This window comes from Fundulus heteroclitus, chromosome 17 (genome assembly GCF_011125445.2).
Source record: "Fundulus heteroclitus isolate FHET01 chromosome 17, MU-UCD_Fhet_4.1, whole genome shotgun sequence".
NCBI lineage: Eukaryota > Metazoa > Chordata > Actinopteri > Cyprinodontiformes > Fundulidae > Fundulus > Fundulus heteroclitus.
The window spans coordinates 3,481,376-3,507,279 of record NC_046377.1 but is presented as its reverse complement, the minus strand read 5'-3'; the positions used below and the strand labels follow the sequence as shown (position 1 = coordinate 3,507,279).

At 41.8% G+C, this 25,904-nt stretch overlaps 1 protein-coding gene across 1 annotated transcript; it reads right to left on the bottom strand.

Moving 5' to 3' along the window:
- Window positions 1-12,902: 12,902 nt before the first annotated feature.
- On the bottom strand, window positions 12,903-14,613 carry LOC118566620 (pleckstrin homology domain-containing family A member 5-like). The gene is made up of 3 exons (XM_036149271.1): window positions 14,340-14,613; window positions 14,158-14,234; window positions 12,903-13,391 (listed from the first exon to the last, which is right to left on the bottom strand). Exons 1-3 carry the CDS (start codon window positions 14,429-14,431, stop codon window positions 13,330-13,332), a joined length of 231 nt encoding a protein of 76 aa, XP_036005164.1. The 5' UTR covers window positions 14,432-14,613; the 3' UTR covers window positions 12,903-13,329.
- Between the last annotated feature and the right edge of the window lie 11,291 nt (window positions 14,614-25,904).

Below are 25,904 nucleotides of genomic sequence, written 5' to 3'. Positions count from 1 at the left end.
ATGGATAGTGAACACAAAAGTAGAGCTTCACACTGCAAAAGGGAACTAAAAGTAAGGACATTTTTCTTATAATTAGTGTATTTTTCCTTGATTTGAACAGGTAAATAAGCCAATTGGAATAAGATTTTTGCACTTAAGAACAATTCATCTCCATCATCTAATTTCAAGTGCCGGATATCCAATTATTTTATTTTAGGGGTAAAAACACTCATGCCATTGGCAAATAGACTTATTTAGCTGCTCAACACAAGGACAAATATACTAATTTCAAGACAGTTTGACTTTCAGTTCCCTTTTTGCAGTGCCCAAACATGGCTGTATTTCTCATGCGCAATAAGCAAATAGCAAAAGGCTTTCTCGGGTGCAATATTTGCTAGGATGTAATATAAGTAAGTGTCTTCCACGAAAATTCTGCATGCCAGTGACACGGCCTGTCGAACGGACTTTTACGACCGTCGGTGGCCACATTGAATGCTTATTTTTTTTAGTTGCTGTAACGCTAAACCTAAAAGAGAGCGGTGGGGACATTATGATAAAGGACGAGAAAAGGAGGACAGGAAAATAGATGTTAATTGTAACTGATAGTATATCATAATCGCAATAATAATAGACTCACAGACATGTTTGCTGTATATCGTGAAGCCTTAAATACAGGCAAGGATGTTTTTTTTTGAGAGACCCACTGTGATGCACAGAAAACTGCACAGAAAACTACGGCCTGTCTGTCGACTTCATGCACGTTCGTTTTCGAACAGTGTGAGTACGTGTCGCCAAGTTGTTTCTGAAACAGTGAGGGGGGAAAATTATCTAATGTCATATCTCTGGGTATCGTTTTTCTGCAAATGCCACAGTTAAACCCCCCCCCCCCTCCCACCAGCTAGCTTTAGCAGAGCCGATCTAGCTCGGTCGGGCCGTGTAGGACTTTCAGAAGAAGATAAAGAAGAGCAAGGAATTAACGTTCCCACAATGCTTTCTGTGAAACAATCGGACGTCACTTATGGGAGTGGGTGCGTGGAATTGTGTTTCAGGTGCGCAGGGAGCGGAGGCTTTGTCTATACAACTCAAACTGTATATTTTGTGGGGTTTACAAAGCAGCGAGGGCCTGGCAAGCGTAACAACAGACAAGCATGCGTGGACGATGGATAAACAATGTATACGGTCCTCAAAGCTGCAGGAAAGACACGACCCCCGTCCCCTCCCTTTGCTGTGTCACTTCTACGGTTTGGAGCCTTATTCGCTTTTATTTTATTCCTCCTCCCTGTCTGCGATTGATGTTTTATTCATCTGTGGGTTTGCAGACGGCGAGGCTCCGCAGAGCCGGCGAGGCTTTGAATACCTATGAACCTTTTTCATCTTTACGCGTTCCAAGCTGAATGACAACAAGGCCACGCGCGTTAACTGTCCCACAACAAGCGATCAAAGGTCAGCTGCGTGCCAGACAGAATTACATCAAATTATGAAGAAAGGATGGTGAAACTGTCCCCTTTTTAACACTTCTATTACATTCAACACATACGGGTTTCTTGGCAGAATCAGCCTGAACCTTCGGTCTGAAAAATGCACCACTCAGACTCGTTTGAGCCAATATAGATTTTGAGTTTTGCTTGAGGTCTGAGCTGCCGTATTTCCAACTTCTTCTAAACAACATGTAGCTGATTCTTGGTTAGGGGTAGCAGTTTTGAATCCAGGGTCGTCGTCACTTACTGTTTAAATGCGTCAACGTTCACGCGTTTATAGACCGAAAATGGTGGGAGTTGTTAGTTTTGATGCATTTAGCAAACAGGAAAAAAACTAACTATTGGATTTTCCTAATATTACACTGGCCGTTTAGAGCCCATCAGAAGAAAACTAGCGGATTTGACATTTCTACTGTTATCCACTTTTAGCAGTCCACTGAACTGCCTTTCAGAAACACCGACAACTGCACAGGGTTTGGTCCAATAAGAAACACTATTTACTTATCTGATGTACAGTTGTCATTTAGAAATCAGTATACTAAAGGATACACACAACTTCTGAATTTCCCTTGTAAGATTTAAACAAACATTGTGTTAAAACTCCCAGTATTTCTGTAATGGCGGTCCAGGTCGCCTGGTATAATTCAGGGTTGTAAGGGTTTTAAGGAGGGCTGGCACACAGTGTGTCAGCGTGAGCTGTTGGCTTTCGTAAAACTGTACTCTGGCTAGAGACTTGTTCTGGAGTGGATTCTGAAGCTGTTTCATCCAGCCAGAAGGTCTGTTATCCATCAGCAATTCAGATCAGAGGAAGCCTTTCAGCCACAAGCAGTTCAGCCAGAGACACAATATGACTTTGCACGGGCAGAAACCAGCGGTGACGAGGGTAATGGTCGGCTTCAGGGCAAACTGGTGTGAATCCATCTCTATTCCTCATTTATGTGCATGTCGACGACCCGTAGACGCTCTGTTCTGCTGTGGCACAGCTGGCATCCAGTGGAAAAGACAGACGCCACAAAGGGCAGAAGCAGAGCGGAGGACAGAACAATGTGGCTTGTGTAGGACCGGATCAAGCGTTCGCCCATTTAGTCACTACAACACGTCTTGTTCTTCAGGCTGGAGTTAACAACATACCTTGGGATCATGTCCAGTTATGATGAAGCTACAGCTAAGCCCAAAAGGTTAGGTTTGAAATGATAGTTTTTTTAATCAAGATGTTTCTTCTGACTGCGAGTGATAAAATAACGTTTTGAAGCATCCCAGCCATTTTGAACCCAATAGAAGACCCGTGGACGGAGCTAAAGATTAGGGTGATAGCTAGGAGACCTTCCTCATCACCATAAATGATCAAAATACCAGAGAAGGCACGCAGAAAGTGTTATGATTTTCCACTGATTTTAGAGATGGGAATAAACTATTTTCAACATTCAATTTAACTTGATTGGAACATGCTTTATTATTATTATTAATTATTATTACTTAAAGGGAAATTAAATGTTGTTGTAACTTATACAAGTTTCTTCAGCGTTAAAAATGGTTACGGCAGTGGAGAGGACGGCTCTCCTGTAGAGGTCAATATTGATGACGCGGTTTGAATCACTACAAACACCACAGCATCTCCTGTTTTATGGTCACTACATCAGATGCAGCTGACATAAAAACTTAGAAAAGTACGAAGATAACAGAGGTTAACAGTTTGTTGCAGCCAGCTACTCTGACACATATATTTTAACGATGTCTTGATCCGGACCCGGAACCAAAACATGATATTATAAAAGCTATATCTGGAATTGTATCTCCAGGATCTCTTTTCTTTTCTTACATTGTCCTGTAGATGGCCCAGTTTAGACCAAGCTTCAGCTGTTGGTACACAGAGGAGTTTATAGTGCCCAGGTCCTGTGGCTGCAACACAAGCCCTAATCATCATCCTCCACCTCCATGCTTAACAGTTGTTATGAGGTGGTTGTGCTGATATGAGCTATAGGCAGCTGGGTATTAATGTCCAATCATCTGTACTATGGCTTTGCCTGTCCACAGAAATGTTTTGCAGAGGCCATGTGGTTGTTTCAGATCCAGTTCCATAGAGGGAGAACAGCGTTACTCTTGGCAGCTCTTTCAAAACAAGCCAGACTTGTTCAGTCCTTTTCAATTTGTCAGGCCAGCAACGCTTACTTTTATTATGCTGAGATCTGTAGTCGCCTGGCGTTTTTTGCAGTTCCTCTGGGACGTGCTCTCGATCTTGCCGAGACATCGGAGACAATTTTCCTAAATAATTTCCAGTAGTGAATAATGGGTCTTACTGTCAAATGACGGCCTTTTAAATAGAACAGAAACGACCGCATAACCATTCTGAGAACGATTCTCTAGGTTCATTGCTGAGGTCTGGGCTACACGGCGTCGTGTTAACACGAACCTTTGCTCTACAGATCAGAAAGCTGCCAAAACTCCAGCTGTTACGGAGGTGGTCAAACTTGTTGCATTAGATTAGCATCGCTTTTCCCATGATTTCATGGGCTAGCCTGCGCATGAAAGCCGAAACTCCAGCGCTCGCGTAAAAGCCTGCAACACATCTGGCTGTGAAGAGAGAGGAGGGCCGAGATGATGAGCAAAAACACCTCGTTCTGCACAGACATCAGCTGATGAGCACATGCTGTGTGTGTGTGTGCGAAGAATGTGTCTGTCCTGAGACACATAAGTGCCTGCAGCACCGTTGCAGCTTGGGAAGCGATTCACATTCAGCTGAAGTTTTCACGATGTCACTCAACAAGCCGAGCAGCGAACATAAGAATGGATCACTGTCTAATCAAAACAAACACGCACACGCCGAGAGAGAGAGAGAGAGAGAGAATGTAAAATAACAAGGTCACAGTTATGATGCGTAACAGGCATCCATGACTTTTGGAAAAAGAAAAAAAAAAAAGCCAAACAGAAGCAAATTCAGAGGAGAGGTCAAGCTGAAAACACGCAGCAGAGACGCACACACCGACTCATGGGAAGGATTCATGTGAAAGGTACGCCAAAAAGCACACGTTTCACAATAACACACACGCATTCTTAGATACGGGGAGCTGGTAAAGTCTTCAGGGAGTACTTGGTGAAGCAATGAGCAAACATGAAACAGCTCCAGCCAGGAAACATTAAGCACACACACACATACACTCAGAGAGAAAGAGAGAGAGACCAAAAGAAGAGAAAGCCATGGTGAGACAGACGGATATGTCAGACAACAAGCAGCTGACAGAATCCTGCGGGGATTTGATATTCGAGGAGCAGAGCAGAGAGCCTTCTGCCTCCCACCGAGCAGAAAGGGTCTCCACAGAAAAAGCACAGTAGCAGGGTTTGGTAGAGCACTTCCATGGCTTATATCTGTTCTGTTGCTGCAGGACACAGAGCTCACTCTTTAACTGGGAGTATTGGTCAGTAACGGGGAGTGGGGGGAAGAAAATTGCACTTTCACATAGCAGCCACTTATTCTTTGGTCCCTCACAGATGAACCGGTGAGGCAGGCCACGTCTTCCAGCGATGTGTACGGGCTGTACTAAAATCATCGCCGCTGGAAAACAACAGACATCTGAAGCAGAGCCTGATCCGAATCACTTAGAAAGCATCTTACGAGAAAATCAATGTCTTCAGAAGGCTACTAGAAACAACAGGGCCCCGTGTGGTGTGGCTGTTCTTTTAGTGCGTCACAAGTGTTTTCACTCCCTGTCAGCCGCTCCAGATTTTGTCAGCTTAAAATGCAAAATTCGGGCGTTTTGTTGGGATTTCATTTGAGGGACCACATGAAACGTCAGTCCAGATCAGTCAATGAGAAGAAGCAACTTTCACTGTTATTACAGCAGCAAGTGTCTACCAGGGTGGTCACAAAGCTCAATTTTCAAACCGCATACAAATAGCATTTTTAACTTTGCAGAAAGCCGATTTGAAAGATAAGAAAATATAAACAATTGCATTGGGGAAATGTTTTCACCTGTCTAGTATGGGGCAAAACCAGCCGAGAAGTCTGTACCAGTTGAGAAAAAGAACGCTGTGGGTCCCCTTCCTGTATGACAACAGACAGGATAAGACTTGGAAGAGTTCACATCCGTATTTATCTGGGATTCGGTATTGCAGTTAATTGGAAAACATTGCCTTTACAGTGTAAACGACGAATTTGACCCTCATCAGCTGCTGTTTCTCCTCATTTTGCTTCCTAATTCCTTTGGTGATCAACTACATTGGCCCTTAAGGCGGCAGCACACTCACAGTTTTGGCTGCTTTCATTATCATTTGGTGTTTTCGTGCATTTTTTGCATCTTTATTGGCGACTCCGATATCAAGCTAGTCGAACCGTACTACTGGCAGCTGCACAATATCTCAAAAGCCACATAAACTGGGATTTTGTATCACTGGAAATACAGAGAAAGCCACAAGTGATGAGTTTACCCTCCCCCCGCGGCTGAGGCCCAGAGGCCGGCGTCAGAGGAAAGAGGAGAGAAAGTAGAGGGGAGACCTTCATGCTAGGCTCAGAGCTAACCCTCATAAGCCTGAGACTCCGGGCCTCTTTCTGGCCAGGGCCCACTCTCAACACGATGGATGATTTAAAGCTGCAAACTGTCTGGATTACTGTGAGCTGGTTATTACAGAGACGTGGTTGGACCAAAAAAAAAAAAAATCAAAGCAATCAACCTAGAAGGCCGAACAGTCTTCAGAGCAGACAGAACTACTCAATCCGGTAAGAACTGAGGCGGAGGACTTTGTATTTTTATGAACAATTTGAGGTGTGCAAACGGCACGGTAAAAGACTCTTTGTTCACCAGAGATTGAACAGCTAATGCTTTACTGCGGACCCTTTTTTTCTGCACAGGGTACTCCTGTGCTGCTAATAGCCGTTTATGCGCCGCCCCAAGCTAACACCTGGCAAGCTCTGGAGCAGCTACCTTATGCCATCAACCAGACATTTGGGGCTCTGTGCTCTCTGGCCCATATCCCTGCCTACAAATCACTCAGCCGCAGGCAAAAACCAACCAAAACGGAACCCATACAACTATTAAGTACTCATACTCGGGCTTGTAAAAGCAACCCGATACCAATTTTCCTCTATGCTGCAACTCAAAGGCTAGATGCCACTCTATACCAGGTGGTGGTGCTATACACCAAGAGGTTGCTTGCTGACCCTCCAAAAGAAAAAGAAGGAGAGACGATAACTGAAGCTCTAACCGAATTAATCGCCCTTGATGGTCAGCCGTTTTCAGTACTCAATGATATTAAGTTATTTGTGATCTATAAGTACCAGTTAATCAAGTACTCGGTATCGGTACTTGAAATCGGCTAGTATCTAAACGGAAGTACTCATACTTGTACTCGGTCTGGAAAGAAAACGGTATTGGTACACCCCTACTTTTAATTCCTAATGTCGTTTATTGACCTAAAATCTTGTTATACCAAACTATGGCTTTTTAGAACACCATTAGAATAATGGTACAATCAAGCTTAGAAAGAACTATTAACGCAGTGCGAAGACAGTTTATGATGAACATCTGAAGGTAAACTGAAACATAAGTCAATAATAGAAAGTATTGCAAAATAAGACAATGTATTGTTACTTGTCATGACTTTCGGAATGAACAGACAAAGCATTTAAACGCTTGTGCATCTTCCACTCACAAATCAGCCAAGACAAAACGATCTCAGCCACTATGAAGCACATACTGTACATCAGGGAATAAACACATAAGAGTTTCCTCAGTTAATAGAGTTCTAATGTTGTCATTAAATTATCATCAGATGTTAGTAACAACCCATGTAATCTACACAAAGAAATCCAAAAAGAGATAGTATGCAACACTATTGTTCCTGTAAGCCAACTGAGCTGCACAAGCTGTCTCCCTTAGCCAGCTGCTTGTCCATCATTAACCAGCGATTAACTAATAATTATTTACAGCTGAACTCTGGCAAAACGGAAACCCTAATTGCTTCCCCCGAGAGTGCTCCTCCTCTAACAAAGCAGCGCTTGGGTGTGTTGGCTTCTTCTGTTTAGCCTAATCTATGAAACCTTGGGGTTATTGTGACTGGCCATGTCCATGGAATGCTACTCCAAACCAGTTAATAGAAAATGTATTTTATCGTGACTGTAAATGTCTCAAAATTAAAATCTCTGGTATCAAAAAGTGAACTACAAATGTTGTCTTTCGTCCTATAAACTTGAAAACTGGCTAAGAGCTTATTTGCTTAGCTGTTTATCTCCTACATGGAACAGCCAAAGGAGTTAGTCAGCCTTTACCATTTTACTTTTCTTTCACATAGAAAGTACTTCTGTGTTCTTTTTGTGTGTCTCTGCTCTGTCTTCTCTAACTCCCAGAGGGCGCTGACAGATGGCCATTCACCCTGAGCCTGGTTCGCCTGGAGGTTTCTTCTTGTTAAAGGGGAGTTTTCCTCTCCACTGTCGCTGCATGCATCTTCGGTATGGGGGATTGCTGCAAAGTCAACGACACAATGCCAGGAAGAGTGAATGCTGCAAAGTCAATGACTTGATGCAATCGTCTGGGTTTGCTTAGATGAAAAATATTTAACAAATTCCAGATTATCACGTCCTGCTGGCACATGAGTTGATACTTTGGTGTTTTATGCTTTGTTTTTGCTCAATTTGTTAGTAATTAAAGACTTTAGTGTCTATTTGCGATGTTAATGGGAGTGTGTATTGCACATGCACATCAGGGGTTAAAACAAGGAAGCGGCTAATGGCTATTAGCATCTGCAGGCGAAACAATGACAAAAGGTCCAAGATCTAATGGGAAAAAAAACCCTGCAAAAGATATGATTCCAAGAGGGGAAAGACTGGAATGTTGCTGAGAATACAGTATGAACGTTGGTGTTCACTGAAGCAGACGCTAAACCTCCCCGAGGCTCAGATGTGACCGCAGAGTTGATTGATGTGATTAAATGTTCTGATATGAGGCTCTTAAAGTTGCTATTGATCATTTGTTTAATTAATAACGGTTGGTCTCTGATCATGCTGAGCTGCTGCTTTACTGTGAGGCATTGCAGAGGGTGAGGCTCGGTCCGACATTATTTACAACTGCTTTATTAATTAAGCAAACCAGCATTATGATAGCTCTGTGATACTGTTAATTAGATGGCACCACGTCTGTTTATATATGCTAATCACGCCCTGTGCTGGGGCTATATTTATCCACAAAAAAGAATAGCAAAACATTATCAGGAAGTAGGCTTGGTGTATATAACGTTATTTTAACATGATCAAATGGTTTTTAGTCTTTTGTTTTAAGCATATAATGCCAACTTAAATTTTTAAGTTTGGCTTTTGAGTTAGCCAAATTTTGAATTTTATGCTTTTTTAACTTGTAACCCTGAATTTTTCCATTTTACATGAAAGTAGCAGAGACTTACAAAATGCACTGTACAAACTATGAATCTCCAATTTCTTAGTAAGCCCTTATTGTCCTTCGGTGGAGAAATCTGTCATCCACATCATAAATCAGCACTTTTTTTTTCCAGGGACAGTATCAGTGTGAATTTTGAACCAGCAACCTTTGCGGCCTCTCCTAGAAGCAAATGCCCAGCTCTCTAACTACCAGGCCACCATCTAACAGTTACAAACCCTGAACTCTGACTTATGTATGAGAAGTAGTAACTTTAAGATTACATAAGAAATAAGTAAGAAGCTTAATTGTCATTGTACAGAAAGTGAAACTAATTTCCTTTTGGCAGCATCTCTTTGGCAGCAATTTTTATTGTTAAAATTGGACATTAAAAAAAACACAAACTCTATCTTGAAAGCCAACTCCAAAAAAGTTCACACATTTCATAACACAATTTCAAGGGTTTGAGTATTCACAATTCACTCAAAAATGTTAAGAATTACAACTTGGTTTTCTTAACTGACTTAAATCATTATCCCTATATGTCACACGTTTTGGTTTTTTTTCAGGTTTTCATAACTGAAAATAGTTTTTCAGCCCAAAAAAGGATTTTTTTTTTTTTTTACAATGCAGACTGTGTTGAATGTTTTATTAAGCACTTGAATATCCTCCTTTATAAACAGGCTAGTTGAAGAGGGTATTACTACTGTCTCCTATTAAGTATCCTTTGTTGTTTTACTAGTTTTTAACTGTAATTTTATATGCTTTAGTTTTATTTCATATTTTGCTGAGAAGCACATTGTTATTTTCTTATGTATGAAAAGTGCTATATAAATACAGCTGCCTACAGTAGCTCCTATATTTTGTGTTGCAAAATGACACTGGAAATAAAGTATTAACATGCTTACTGAAATGTATTTATTGTAGTTATTTATTCAATACTACAACTAATAGATGTCTTTTATTTAATACTTTAGCTTTTGTTGGTAATGCAAGCTTCAAGAAGTCTCCTGTTTGACGAATCTAGCCTCATGTGATGCTCAGGTGGGATTTTGGAGTGTTTTTCAACACAAAGTGAGGACCTCTTCTATGCTCTTTCATCTTCAGTTCTTTCCACAGAGTTCAATCGGTTCCATGTCCGGTGGCTGGCTGGGCCATTCCAGCAGCTTTATTTTCCTCTTGCTGTAAACCAACCAAGAGTGTACGCTGAAATGCGCTGACCACTCAAAGTGCTTTGTCCTGTAGCCGCATTCGCCCAATCACACTCACTAACACGCCGCACATTTATACACCGACACGCAAACATCTTGTAATCGATGGATGTTGCGGTGACCGTCTTTACCGGTTAAACTGGAGTCTCTCAACATGTCAATTCATACCTGCCCCTCGTGACAAAATAATCTTCTGTACTCTGCTTTTAGCTCGGTCTGAGGAAACATTCATTGCATTCGTTGGGCGAATGCAATGAATGGCGCATGTGCGTGGGCATGTATAGCTATTGTTTACGAGGACCAAAACTTGACCGTAGACCAACGTTGTGTGAATAATTGGCATTGTGAGGACATTTTGCAAGGTCCTCACAATGCCAATTGGGCTAACGCGGAGGTTTAGGGCTAAGGTGTGAATTGAGTTTAGGTTCAGTTTAGGGTTAGGTATGTACCTGTGACCTTTAGGTTTAGGGTTAGGGCAAATGAAGTCAGTGGAAGGGCCAAACAATGATGTACATACCAACATGTGTGTCAGTGTTTTCTAATTACGTTCATAATAATCTGTTGAATGATCCCAGAAACTACAATGAAATGACAGTAAGCTGACTTCTCCTCACCAACGGTGAAGGAGGTTTACCCTTCATGCTGCGTTGTACTGAACTGTTTCTGAATTGCTGAGTCATGAGGAGACCCCGCAGAATAAATACATTTTGTTTGGATGTGAACCCCAGATAAGTGACCGTCAGAACCCTCCCAGTACCAAACGACTGACAAGTGCTGTAAAAATCCTTTAAACACCCATCAAAAGGGAAGCGTCTAAAAAGGTCCCCGGGTTTCGTTTTAGTTTCCTATCCGGTTTTGTTCTTCTGTGACGCAGGCTCTGAACGTGAAATTCTTTGGCGGTCTGGTTAAAGATCAGAAGCGGGCGTCGCGGCATAAGGTCAGCCGAGGAGGAGCGGCGGACATCGGCGGACTTCATTTACCTGATCTGCCCTGTGCCTTAGAGGAAATGAACCAAAGCAGGGGGACGGGGGGACGGAGTGATGCTGAAAGCTTAAACACATATAAAACGTCACCTCCTATATCCTGCTGTGTTTCTGCTAATGAAAGGAAAAGTAGTCAGGTGTTAGTAACAGCAGCTTATCGCCTGTGCTCCTCCAGTGTCCTCAATTCTTTTTTTCTTTTTTGGACTGCCCTGCATTCCATCAGGCCTCCCCGCCACCACAGGAGGACTGCCTCACTTTGAGCTTGGGACTCATACAGGCCACTATGTCTGCATAACTGTGCAGGGAACAGTGTATTTACATGCGTGCCTTAAAAATGGACCCCGGCGAGCGTAGTGGCACACACTGCAAGCGGGGGGAGCGTTCATACATTTGAACCAGCAGTGGTTTTTGAGGTTATTTATAGAGTGGCTATATTAGCTCAGCATATGTGTCAGCTGCTGCTCGGAGAAACCGACCACAGACAAGACAAGAAGCAGCAGCAGCAGCGGAAGAACGTGGGAAAGTGGGAAGCACAAATCAAAGCGCCAGCTCTGCGGACGTGCGCGGAGCGGCTCAGGGTGTGTGCAGGCGCCGACAGCTGCAGGGCTTCTTTTGTTGCCACACAGGTCCGCCGAACGATCGCGTGTACACGCAAATCGGCTTAAAGGGCTAAAACACACATTCGGCGCTCAAAACAAGAAAAGCCTGTTCGGAACTGCGCCGTAACTCACGCGGGGTACACCCCCCCCCCCCCCCCCCCCCCGGTGGACGTGGGCCGGCGTGCAGCACATTCAGACGCGTCCCGCCGCCCAACGGACCAGAAACAGACACGCCGCAGGCCGAAAGTTTCCATACTCCCCCTTAACCTGGCTCCCTGCCAGGATTGCTCTGTAGATCCTACAGCATGATGCTGCCACCATCGTGGATTTTATAGCGGGTATAAATTAAAGTCACCTCTGGCCGCAGTTCCAGCTCTACCGACTTTGCGCATCGTGTCAAATGAGCACATGTGTCAAGTAACGAAGTACAAATACTTCGTTACTGTACTTAAGTACACTTTTTAGGTATCTATACTTTACTCCATTACTTATTTTTCTTCCTACTTCTGACTTCTACTCATTACATTTTCACACAAGTATCTGTACTTTCTATTCACTACATTTTTAAAACAAACGTTACTCGTTATTCTTGGCTTCAGTTTAAAATTTATAAATATTTATTTCACGTAATGTGCGCCATCCAATGCAGATCATTGGCGCCATCCACACCTAGTGAGAACTAGTGTAATTGGATGAGTCATATAACGCAAACACTCATTGGTTAGCTATTCTATAGCTATTAGGGTATAGTTTACCTTAGGTATTTGATGGAACTCACACATTTATGTTCTGGCAGTTCTGCAGGCTTGAATACTACTGCTGTTTGGAATTGAATTCCAATAAAGTTTGAGAGAGAACATGCTCCTTGAGTGACTTTGTCTTTGACTAATGGGTTAATGATTATGTTGTGTCTTGGGCCACATGTAGAACTAATCAGTGTTTAAATTAAGCTTTCAATTCATATAGTGGCATTTTTTTAAAGGTTACTTTATACTTTTATACTTTAAGTAGTTTTTGGAGCACATACTTTTTCACTTTTACTTGAGTGAAGAGGTCAAGTTGATACTTCAACTTTTGCCAGAGTGTTTTTAAACTGCAGTATCTATACTTCTACTTAAGTAACAAATGTGTGTACTTTTGACACCGCTGCAAATGAGACGTTTCGCCGTTTGTCTCTGTCAGATCGGACGGCGGGCATGGGTTTTCGGCTCTTAGATTCTCGGTTGATCTCAGGTCTGATCTAAGCCCGTTTCTTTGTAGCTCTGCCGGCACCTTTAGGGTTCGTGAGCCTTCGGCCCCGGTCCTCGCGTCTTTTGGGAAGTGAAATTAAATCAATCACAAGGCCAGACCACGAATCACGTTTCTTATGTTTCACGGATATGCGAGACTTTATGTCGTTCTGTCACATTAAGACCCAATAAAACTAGCTGTGTGGGTATAAGGTGACCCGACTGATGCAGAACATCTACTCAGCTCGTCCCCCGTGTTCTGCAGAAGCCTGCTAATGACGTTCCTTTCGACCTGTTTCCTTCAAGCAGGGAAACACCTCAAAACATGCAGGGGATGGAGGCCCGGGTTCCCCCTTCCCCTTCCCCAGTGATCCCAGTGTGAGGCTCCAGTGCGAGCGGTGAGGCAGAGAGGCAGCATGGCGGTGGGCACTAATGAGACAGGAGCAGCAAAAATCTGCTCCTTCCCCCCCGGACGGTCACAGATAGTCCCACTCACTTGATGAAGCAGCGAGCTCCCTCGAACGTGTATCCTTCCTCCCATCCTGTTGGTAAATCTGGGGACACAAAAAAAACACACACAAGACAGGGGGGAACGTGAGCAGCTGTGCAGGAGCTCAGAAAACACACACACACACACACACACACACACACACACACACACACATGCACAACAATGCAGCGCCTGGACCACACATCGGGCTTGAGTCTGAATATGAAGCGATCAGAGCGTCTTTTAGCATGTCACCTCTGAAGGTTCTGCACCTTCAGTCCTCATGGGGCCACATGATCCAGCAGCGCAGAGGGGGAGAGGGGGGAGGTGGAGCTGCCTGCCGACGCTAACGACGCGGCTTCTGGTCGGGCTGGAGGAGAGGGAGGAGGAGGGGGGGGGCGGCGACGGATGGATCGGGACGTGATTTACGCGGGTCAGGTGTGCGGACACCTGAAGATGGCTTCGGATCCATCACCTCTCCGCCCTCCGCGGGACTTGGGCTACGCGCCGCTCGGATGTCACCGCGGGGAATCGGATCCGAACGTCGGCGCACACCCGACGTCCACGGCTACGTGACGAAACTTTTAAGAAGTCGCAAGCTGCCCAGGTGGAGGAGCGCTGCTGTGTGCGTGTGTGTGTCAGAGGAGGTTGTTGCTCTGCTGCAGAGAAAAGACCACCCCCCCCCCCCCCTCCTCCGTCTTCCACGGATCTTCCCGCAACTTGTCGCCCCCCTTTTTTTTTCTCCGCGAGACAACTCTTGAGACAACCGTGTGTGTGTGTGCGCGCGCGCGCGTGCAGAAGATAATGAAGCCATCCCCCGCGTGATGTACCTGGAGTTTTCCTGTGGCCTGTGATCACAGCCTCCCCTGTAACAGGATGCAGCCAGGTTGTACTCTTTGCTTCTTCGCTGGAAAAGAGGGGAGGGAGGGGGGGGGGAATAAATGTGAGAGGAGAAGCCGACAGAAAGACAAAGAGGAGAAAGCACAAATGCGACCGTCTACGTCATATTTACTTAATGAAGAATATGCGTCCATCCCGAGTCACCCCATAACTCCAAGAAGAGGGAAGACAGCTGAGCCAGTCCGGCTTTGGATCCGCCGCCATGTCTAGCTGAGAGCTCCACTGGAGTGCGCGTCCTCGCGACGAGCGCGCTCCGACATACGGTCGCGCGCGCTTGTTTTGAGATCCGGGAACGCGCAGAGGAGCCTGAAAAGTTGATGATGTCTTTGGAAATCTGCAGCTTTACTGTTGCTGCTGAGCGATCAGATCAGACCCGGAGCCATATGTGACATCTGAAACTACAGCGGTGTTAAAAAAAACCGAAACAAGAACAGCCCATTGGTCGAGACAAGCCAACTTTATTTATAAAAGCAACAACTTGGCACTGAGCAAAGTGTTGAACAGGAACAATGATTAAAATAAGTGAATAAAACGTTAGAATTAAAAAAGAAACGATTATAAATAGAAATAAAATCTAAATAAAACTAAAGAATACAGCAAATACAGGAAGAAAATAAAAATGAATTGATTATACCAGGTCAAGCAACTCAGAGGGAGGGGCAAGGTCATTTAAAGACTCATAAACAAATAACAGTTTTAAGATTAACTAATTAAATGTTTATTTCCTTGTTAACAAATCTTTTCATATCTAAACTTATCATAGTATTCAGCATTTTTCTTTAATGCAAGTACGCTTTTTTAAAAAGTGTTTTCTTATGTTGTAAATTTGGCCTTCTTTCTGTTTTTAGATTATTTTTATCCTAATGTCGATTTGCATCCTTCCATTTGTCTTTCACTTTGCTCCTGAGTTTCCCTACTATTGAACAATGAAGGTTATTTCTATTCCATGACTTCACTTTGTAAAAGAAGGTGATTTAATTACACTGAAACAATAAAACTTAATCGCGTTTTACTGAATGTTTTACTCTCGCAAAGGTGGCCGCAGAAGGCAATATGAACTCTGTCAAAGCCTGACACTCTCTCCGCTGGGCAGCCCAAAATCAAACTGATAAAAATAATTCCACCGCAGTTAAAAATTATTTTAAGCTATTAATGTGTTCTCCTCTCTCCCGACATGGCCGAGGCAAAAGAACTAATATAAAGCTGAATAGCGAACTGAATGAGTTCGTCAATTGGTTCATTTCAGGAACTGTCACGATCCACGAGTGTTGTGTTTTGATTACATCCGTGTTTTCCTTTTGTGCATGAACTGCAAAAAGGGAACTAAAAGTAAGTAAAATTTTCTTGAAATAAATTTATATTTTCCTGATTTAAGCAGGCAAATGACACTATTTGCCAATTGAATATGATTTTTGCACCTAAAATAGGAAAAACTCATCTCCATCATCTTATTTTAAGTGCAGGATATCTAATCATCTTATTTTTGGGGTAAAAATACTTTGGAGAATCGAAGAAGTCATACAACAACACACTGTCTTTGGTCAGAGGCTTGTTCTGACCCACGGTAACACTGACCGTTACAGGAGATTCTTCCTACCCACAGTCATCAGCAATTTTTCTTCATCATGATTATTCAATATTTTTCCTATTTTTTTATTTATCCTCAATAAAATTATGCCGCTAGAGTTGTATTTAACCCATCCAGCCGCTAAAACGAATGATCTTTCATCTATGGGGATGATAAAGTTTATCTTATCAACATATTAATGATATATAGATAAGTATAATATGTAGATATGCATAAATGTTAAAGAAGTTTATGTGCTATATCCACCACTGTTTAGCTGGTGGATCGGCCAATCAAATCTCTCTGTTTCCACCATCTTGTCTGCTTCAGACCCTTTAGGCTCAGTAAAAGTCCTCCTTACTACTCCTAACATTTTGTCACTTTAGGAGCTCTCTTAACGCCTCGTATGCTTTGTGAATAACTTTTATCTTACTCAGGTAAAATTTTAAGAAAAATCTTAGAATTAAGGAATTGCTAAGATTTTTTCCTAAAATTATTTCACTAAGATCTACCTTTTAATATTACAATTCTTTGTGAATATGGGCACAACTGTTTATACTTTTACCTTCATGTTGGTGCTACAGAGCAATATTAGCTATTTGAGACAGTTTCTTTTCCCAGGCTGCCTCTCTGATGAACACAATGCCTCAGCTAGTATATTTTAAAACAAGATAAGCATATATGCACTACCACTACTGTTGTTTTTTCCTTTTCTTTTTCTTTACAAGTAAATTATTAGGTGTAAATACACATACATTTAAATACTGTTGCTTTTTGTTGTGGTGTTGTAATTTCAGGGGGTTAAAGACAATTCCACTGTCATCATGATCCCATTAAAGGGGTGCTGCTATTGTATTCAATACAGAATGTGTGGGACTAATCCTCTACTCTGCAAAGTATATCACAAAAGAAGAAGAATACTGTTGTGTGTGTGATTACAATGTAGTTGTTTTTTTTTTTTGTCTATGTTTTTTTTTCTGAAATAAAAGTTCATACTTTTTTTTTTTTTTTTTTTTTTTCATACCGACAAAGAAGTTGTTGCGTGCTCACTAATGTGGTTAAAGTTACCAAAACTTTTGTGGCAACGCGATGAGTTGTGTTTTAGACAGGTAAGTAGGTAAATAAGTCAGTACAGTTTATTTATTAACCGCCTTTCACAAACAAAACCATCACAAAGCACTGTAGAGAAAAAAACAATAAAATTACTTTTCAGATTAAATGCCAATAAGATAAGATAAAATAAAACACAATGAAAATAAATATTCAACTAAAAGCCTCTTAAGTTAACCTTTTCCCCTTGACTTTAAATATCTTTTTTTAATGAATGTGCAAGTTGACGCACGTTGGTGACGTAATGACTATTTTGTTAGCAACCTGCATAGCAACATACCTGCTTCACGTCTATATAATAAAGGAAAAATTGTCTACATTCCCCGAACGAAGATTATAAATAAATTATGCACACGTTTTGCCATGCATGTTGTTCCCATGATGCCAGGTTATGACTCCTTTGACTACAGTTATTGAGAATTTGTACTTTACTTGAGTAGCATTTTTAGAACAGTTATTTATTTCACTCCAATATATTTCAACAACAAAATATGTACTTTTTATTGTATTACATTTCTATAAAGGTTTTTGTTACTCATTATTTCGCTTGCCCATTTTTGTTAATGTAGTTTGTAATGTATGTGCGGCTGCAGTTGAGGACACTGACAAACACACCCCCATCCGCTAAAACGTGCCCACTGTCCCACAATACACCCCCACAGCTTTAAATTAATATTTGGGACCAGGTAAGACATAAACACTAGTGGTGAAAACACTTGCATAGTCTTTCCAGTGCAACTAGCACAATAAGGAGGTTCATTCCAATTAGTTCCATTTTCCCCGTCATAATCTAAGGGGGGCAAAATGGACTTAATTAAACAAATGTTTCAAGTTTTAACAAATGGTATTGCATATTGTAGAATATGGTTAATGAACAGGGACTCGAGAAAATATTTGTTCAATTCTACAAAGCCTAGGAATTAATAAATTGTATGCGCTTCATAAACTACACTGATAAATTATTTAAATATTGAAATCCCTTCATTATGTTATTTTATTTAACATTTATTTTACCACTTAAAATCCGGTCAAGAGTAACAACATTTGTTGTTACATGAACATCGCTAATGCATTAAAAAAGTCAATAGAATTTGTATAATGTTATTTAGATTTTGTAGAGCAATCAGATGTAATAAGGGAGAAAAAAAGAGATATGGGGAATGAAAAGGACAGCAAAAATTGTGAAAAGTCAATTCTTTGTTCTGCCAGCCCTGCAGCATAACAGAAACATTGTTTTTGTGGGTATTCCATTGATGACGTGTGCAGACGATGTGAATTCTTGTACTCATCTCAGTCTGGTGGTTTGCATTAATCAGGTGGTGGTGGCGTGGGATGTAATCAGATTTTGTATTATTGTCCCAGTCTGTCCCTGGCATGCCATAAACTTTAGTTCACCCAGCTCTGTTTCTATTGCTTTGCAAATGAATCCAGTCTCCTTTACTGTTAAAAGAATACTCTTTACCACAAAAACTCACCGCACGGCATGCAAGTATAAATAACAGAGTGAATTGTCTGCGCAGCCTGCTCAAAGCTTGAGGATGTATCGTCTGTCCCATTGACTTCTCACAATGTGCAGCTTTTGCTAAAACCTTATTCTTTTTAACAGCCTCCAAATTAGCCCTAGGCCATGTTAAATTAAATCAACTATACAATAAAATATTAGAAGGAGGAAGCTATTTTACTTTAATAAATAGTAGACTTGCATAGATTGGTATTCGTGGACAACTATTAATTGTTTGCAATATCTGATCCCTCACAATGTTATCTGATCCCACACACAATAGACATTAGGAGATTACATTAGTATTTTCTGAATAAAACAATGCTTGGGTTATGATCCGACAACTTGAAAGTTTAATAGTCAGGTGACGAGAAGACCACTGGGTTCAAACTAATGAAACAAGACCAAATATCATTTGTTATTTATCAATATTTTTCTCATCTTATATTCTTGTCTTTTTAACCTGACTAATTTCAGGTTAACCTTGCATGCAAGCTGAATTCTTGCGGTATTTGTGCGTTTACAAACACGAGAATCCATCTTTTTCCGCTCCGGTCTAAACTGTTCAGGCCCAAATCAAGAATAGTCTGGGCCAATCAGATTGCAGTATTAAGATTTAAGGCGGGACATGCCAAAATGAACATGGGAGCGCAGGAGAACACATGCATAGCTGCTGCTGTCACATATGTTTTGTGAGCACCCACAATTTTTTCTTTGAAAGAAGCACACCTTAATCAGCACGACTAGTTGTGGTTGCTCATGGCGCCTGCTGCTTTTGTTTTCATTTGATACCATGATTGGCTAAAACCAACCTTTGCTAGGCAGACACTAGGTGTCGTTTCGCCCAATCATCTCGGAGCGTTTTACTGAAATCCCCCCCTTTCTGAACGGATTCGATGGGAGCAGTCAATCACACTGACAAAGCCTTGTGTGATTTTGCAACGTTTCACAACCATTTTAGAAAACCAGGTCAGCCTGTGAATAACTTTGCTGCGGCAGCTTTCAGAGCACAGTGACGTTGGAGCATTTTTGGATGACATGTCTTAGTTTTGCAATGTTTAGGGTAGCTACTGTGTTATCAGCTAATTTTAGTTTATTTTTTTCATTTTTATCCTTGTTACGGTTTTAATGTACATCATGTGTATGTTTTGTATGTTACTAAATACTCAAATTTCCCAAGGGATATATGAAGTATCTGTACGTCAGTCCGATCGACCGACCGTCCGTCCGTCCATCTGTCCGCCTGTCTGTATGTATCGGATTCTGTATTCAGGGACAGATCGGTGTGCGGCATCAATAATGATTACACACAGAGAAAATTACTTGAGGATGGACTGGAGCTGACACCTTGTATATTGGAGTTTGCATCACAATGTGAAAGATTAGAGGAAGAGCTTGCAGTTATGAGGCAAAATACTTTTAATAAGATGAAACCATTAATGCCTACAAACAAGAAACAAGAACCACTTTGCAAAACACTAAAGAAACTAAATGGGAACATAGTAGAAGATGAACTGCAAGACTTTGAATTTATCGTGAAGGATGATGATGTGCCAGAGAGACTAACATTTTCGGTGGAGGTTGTAAAGTTAAAAATGTTCCCACTCAGGGGCAGCAAGTTATGTAATGGGGGAAAATGTTAAGAAAAAACTTCAAACACAAAAGACAAAATGTTTTTCTTATGTGCATAAAGAGCAAAGGAGTGTATATGTATTTTCCCCTACCACAGTTACTGTCTGTCAAAGGTGCATACAGATGTGAAATCAGAATAGAAGACTCAGCCGGCTCTGACTCACTCAATGGTAAACCACTCCCTGGCGATAAAGCTTGGGGTGCTTAAAACAGGTAAAAATTGCTTTAGTCACTAACATAAACATATCTCAGCAGCAATGTCCTAAAGTGTTTGAGGGAGTAGTAAAACTAAACAAATGGAGTCATAGTGAGAGAGAGATACCTCATTCCAACAGTGGATGAAATACACAAGGCATGTATGGGTCTGCAGTTTTCAGCAAACTAGTTCTCAGTTAGGGATTTCATCACTTGGAGCTTACCCCAGAGTCCGGAGAAATCACCACATGACAACAAACGGCTGTTTGTCATGAAAAGACTCTCTGAATGTGGACTGACATTAAACTCAGACAATTTTCAGTTTAACATGAACAGACTTGCATTAACGGGAATCTTGCTGACACTAAAAAGCCACCAGCTGTCATGATTTGGGTTTTGTTTTGGTTTATGTTTGTTCATTGCTTAATTTTGATCAGTTCACATCTCTATCACAAACCAGTTCTGTTCAGTTCTCAGTCTACTGCCATTTATCAGCCAACTCACCTCACTACCCAGTCTGTCTGCATGTCACTCCCCTGTCACCAGTCACCATCCAATCAGCTTTGGTTTACTTTTAGTCACCACCCTTCCTCTGATTAGTTTCACATGTTACTAGTAATTAGTTTCCTACTCTGTTCACCTATTCACTTCACTATTTATATCTGCCTCACTTCTCTGTTCATTGCCAGATCATTACGAGCCATTCGGTGAGTATTATCTAGCGTATTCTGTTCTGTTTGTACTGTAGATACTGACACGATTTCCCTCTTGACATCTGAGCCAGACTGATCCCTGTAACCTGTTTTCCCTGCCTGTTTTGGACTGCTAACTTGTGTGCCAGACCCAGCCTGTTCCTGGACTAATTGAGCTTGCCTACCGATCCGGATTGTTATCTGACCACCGAGCCTGCCTGACCTTGTTCAGCCTGTACTGTTTTTGACCAAGAGCTCTGTCTTATCCTGCCCCTCATACTGTCTGCCTGTAATCCCGGTTCCTACCCACTATCTGTCCTTTAATAAACCCTCTTAAAACGTACCTCATTGTCTGGCTGAATACTGGGTCCCCGTTCATGACACGAGCCCAACCGAAGAAGGGAGAGTTGTAGCAGAGGCCAGAGAACCAAAGAATGCTGAAGAAGCGAGAAGCTTTCTTGGACCGGTAGGTTTCAGCAGCAGATTCATACCACAACACTCTTAGACACTCGGATGCCCGACTCAAAAAGAGACATTTAAATTCAGGCCAGAAAAAAACAGGCGTTTCAAGGCTTATAGAAGACGTTTAGAAGTTGCCTTAGCATACTTTGACAAATAAAACCCCAGCTAAAATAATAGCAAATGCAAGCCCTGTTGGTCTGGGTGCAGGCCACGTCCCCGGCAGGAGATGGCACATAGTAGGCGGGGGTCTTGTCAGTAGGAGTGAGGAAGAAGCTGGGAGGGATGGGTGGATCCACATTGTTCTGGGCAGGTTTAGACAAACTGTTAATAATCTTGTCAGTGGTGAATAGTCCAATAAAATGAGGTGAGAGTTTGTTGCAGTCAGTCTCTAGAGGTAAGTCCTTTGTAGATGACCAAACCTCCTGCCCAGGAAGGTAACAGGGAGCTGACGCGCTGAAGAGGGCAGCATGTGTGGTCTGCCAAAGTCAATGACACCGGCGAAGGTGGTTCTGGACTGAGGGAATGGACAGCTCCTGTTTCTGCAAGGACACTTCAAATGCGGATACACTGGTTACTTGTGAGAGAATTGTATGCATATTCCGCCTAGGTGAAATACTGAGACTAAGAAACAGTGTTAAAAAGCCAGGTGCATCCTTAGAACAGTTTCCAGCGGAAGTGTCCGACACATATAGAAATGCCTTTTATGTGGATGGCTGTTTAAAATCCCTGGCTTCAGAAGAAGAAGATGTAGTGCATCTGCACCTTCAGTCCTCATGGGGCCACATGATCCAGCAGCACCAAAATGCCCCAGAAGGGGCAAAATGCCCCCCAGAAGGGGCATTTTGGTCAGTGTTTAGCTCACCGGTTGATTGTTTGGGAATCTTGGCTTCCATCAGTGTGCCAGCTAAATTGTTGCTACAAGAACCTCGTCTACAAACTTCTAAGCGGGAGGAAGTTATCCCCCACCCTCTTTCCAAGTGTCATTGCTTTTCTGATGCAAGTTAGGGTGGCTATGGAACCGTGTGTTACTGAAGACCAGACAAGAATAGCACTGAACATGTTATCTAGAGTTGCTCCTCTTAAACAAACTACAATTCTTAGGCTGGAACTGACAGCTGCACTTCTTGCATTTCGAGTAAACAAAACGCTGCATTAGGAGTTCCAAGTAAAGTTGGAAAAATCTGTTTTCTGGACTGATAGTACCCTGAAATACATAAACAAAACCAGAGCATTAAAAACCTTTGCTAACGACAGAATTTCTGTCGTTCAAGAAGCAACAGATGTAAATCAGTGGATGTCACATCTAGAGCAAAGGCATGGGATCCGAAGAGTTCAGGAGAGGGATATGGCCTGAACCGGATATGGATCACCCTGAAATTCCTGCAGATGACCCGGAGGTCAGAAATGACCTAACAATGAGTGTTATTGTTGAGGAATCACAAAAAGCTACTCCTTTGAACCAATGCTTAAAACCTCTGTAGCACTGGTTTTTCGAAACTAAAAGAGATTCCAGTGTTGCTGGGATAGAAAAAGAAATAGTTTCCTGCCACAGACCTGGATAAGAATTATCTGAAAAATCAAAAGAAGGAAAGAGAAATTGGGCCTGCACATTGGTGCAGTGGGTAGCGCTGTTGCCTTGCAGCAAGAAGGTTCTGGGTTCAAGTCCAACCCTAGGTCTTTCTGCATGTTCTCTCTTGGTTCTCTGGCTTCCTCCCACAGTCCAAAAACATGACTGTTAGGGTAATTGGTCTCTCTAAATTGTTCTTAGGTGAATGGTTGTTTGTCCTCTCTGTCTCTGTGTTGCCCTGTGACAGACTGGCAACTTGTCCAGGGTGAACCCTGCCTCTTGCCCATTGACCCCTTGTGACCCCAAAGAAAGAGGATGGATGGGAATGGAAATCTTTAAAACCATTCTGAAGAATGAAAAGCTGACAGAAGCAGACTGACTAACAGCTGGCACAATAAGACATTTAAAAGGGAAATAGCTTTAATCAGCAATTGCCTCAAAGCAGGCTAAAAATTCCCTCACCAAGGTGATGTTTGTGAGCATCTGATTTATTTTATCAAGAGGTGTTTAGTCTCAGTTCATAAAGATGTATTGGATGATTAATTACTATAAACAATTTTCTGTGAGGTTGAAGCTGCATTAAATGACGGACCTATTGCCAAAGTTTCTGATAATGCAAATTATATTGCAGCGTTCACACCCCATCATTTGTTGTTGCTGAAAAACTAAGCAGTTTTACCCCCAGGACTGTTTGACTGAAGTGATCTAAATTACAGGAAAAGTTTGAAACAAGTAGCCTACCAGGAAGCCTGTGAGAGCTGTTGTTGAAGAGATGGCTTTCAGAGGACTTAACAAGGACTAGTGTTTTGTAAAGATCAGTGGCAAAGCTTCTTTTCCTCCTGGAAGCATCATCATGAAGAAGTAACGTCATCTTTTAGGGAATAGCTCCTTTCTTCAGAGCGTTAAAGTAATTGTGGTTTTATGCACACATTTGTGCATTTATTTTGTTTCTGTAGATTGTGTGTATAAGTCAGCTAGGTAGAACCGTGGAGCCATTTTTATGAGGAAAGGGTTTGGGTTTAGGCCCAGGAAGCGATGGCCTGAAGACCCAGCTGGCACGAAATCAAATATGAACACAAGAAATTCAAAGTTACAGGAGTGTAAGTGGACTCTTATTACTGTTTACTCAGGTCTTAGAGAAAAACTAGTGTTTTTAAACTGAAATGGGGAGAGATGTAATGTTGTAATTTCAGGAGTTACAGTCAATTCCTCCGTCTTCCCACAGGGGAGCGCTGTTGTATAAACTACACAATGTTTGGGAGCAGGTTTATATAACTACAGATGCTGGTCATAAAATTAGAATATCATGACAAAATGTGATTTCTTTCAGTAATTCCTTTCAAAAAGTGAAACCTGTGAATCATATTCATTAATTGCACACAGGCTGGAATTATTTATTTTGGTTTTAATTATTATAACTAATGAAAAAGTCCAAATCCAGTATCTCAGAAAATCTGAATATTATCAATGCAAAACAAGGTTCTCCAGAAATGTTGCCCAACTGAGAAGTATGAACTTGAAAAGTATGAGTATGAGTTGGTGCTCTTTTTCCCTGGATTACTGCAGCAATGCAGCGTGGCGTGGAGTCAACCAGTCTGAGGCACTGCTCAGGTGTTATGAGAGCCCAGGTTGCTCTTCTGCGTTGTTAGGTCTGGCGTATTGCATCTTCTTCTTCACAATACCCAATATACCTTCTATGAGGTTAAGGTCAAGCGAGTTTGCTGGACAATTAAAGCTATGGTTGGTAATCCTGTTCAGAAACACTTTTTGTGGGTAAAATCATTCTTCTGCCCTGAAAGTAGTCAATACCTTATGTATTCAGAAAAAAGAGGTTAAAAAAAATTCTATCTCTGTTGGAGCTGCAGGCCTGTAAAAACTCTGACCAATCCTGCCCTTCGGGATTTGTCACAGTTTTGGTCCTGCATTCACCCTTCTCTGACTCTAATATTCCTTGGATATCACAGTATCTATTGGTTGTCCCAAATGTCAATCATAGTGATATTAAATGAGAGAATGTAGCCAAAATAAATTAATAAGGGGAAAGAGGGCAGACAGCCCAGAAAGTCATTCAGACGTTTTATGCTAGATTTTCATTTCATTCTCTCTCAAATTAGCTCCAGTGTTGTTGCAAGAGCTTGGAATTGGTCCCTAGGTGGTAGGTTGTTTTCTCTGCGGAAAAGACTTCCTCTGCTATTGCTGAAGAGGACACCAGGATTCTGATGAAACATGTGTCCTCATGTTGTGCCTTTTCGCTCTCTAACCAACTTAGGTATGCGTCATGGGTCTTTAGATGTCTTTTAACCTACTATGTCTTCCAAAACCTGACAAACTTGGTCCTAGTGGGTTTGTATTTTATATACATTGCCAAGAAAAATGAGTGACTGGCGTAAACCTGTCCCCACAGCCTCCAGCAGTGTTGCTGTGTGTGGAATAATTTACTTTGTAACTGAGGTGTTATAAAATAGTGCATGACATTTCTCCAGCCCAATTCCCTCCAGCCTCTGGAGCTTGTGGAGGACTGTTGTGTCTCGCATAGTGAAAACAAGTTGCTCTTTGACAGTTTCATATCTAATTCTGGTTCCTATTTAGACTTTGCATGTACCCCTAAAGACGTGAGATTTATGTCTAAGGCTTTTTGATATCTAAAAATGATCAGTTTCTCTTAAAACGTACTTTTCTTTCTCCTGACAGATTTGTAAATGAGGTTTACAGTTGATCAAACATATCTGTTTTAAGAGGAACAATTTTTTTCAGCCTTTTCTCAGGCGTCTGAAAGCCTATGTTTTGACCAAAATTCCCCGGTCTTAAGAGGATGGTGAGTTATTTCCATTGTGCTTTTGTACAGTGTAGAGACAATCTTTATTGGTGTTCATTTGTATGCACCTGCAAGTTATTCAGTCAACTAATTTCCTTCTGGCAACATTTCTTTCTCAATCTATTTGAGAAATAAG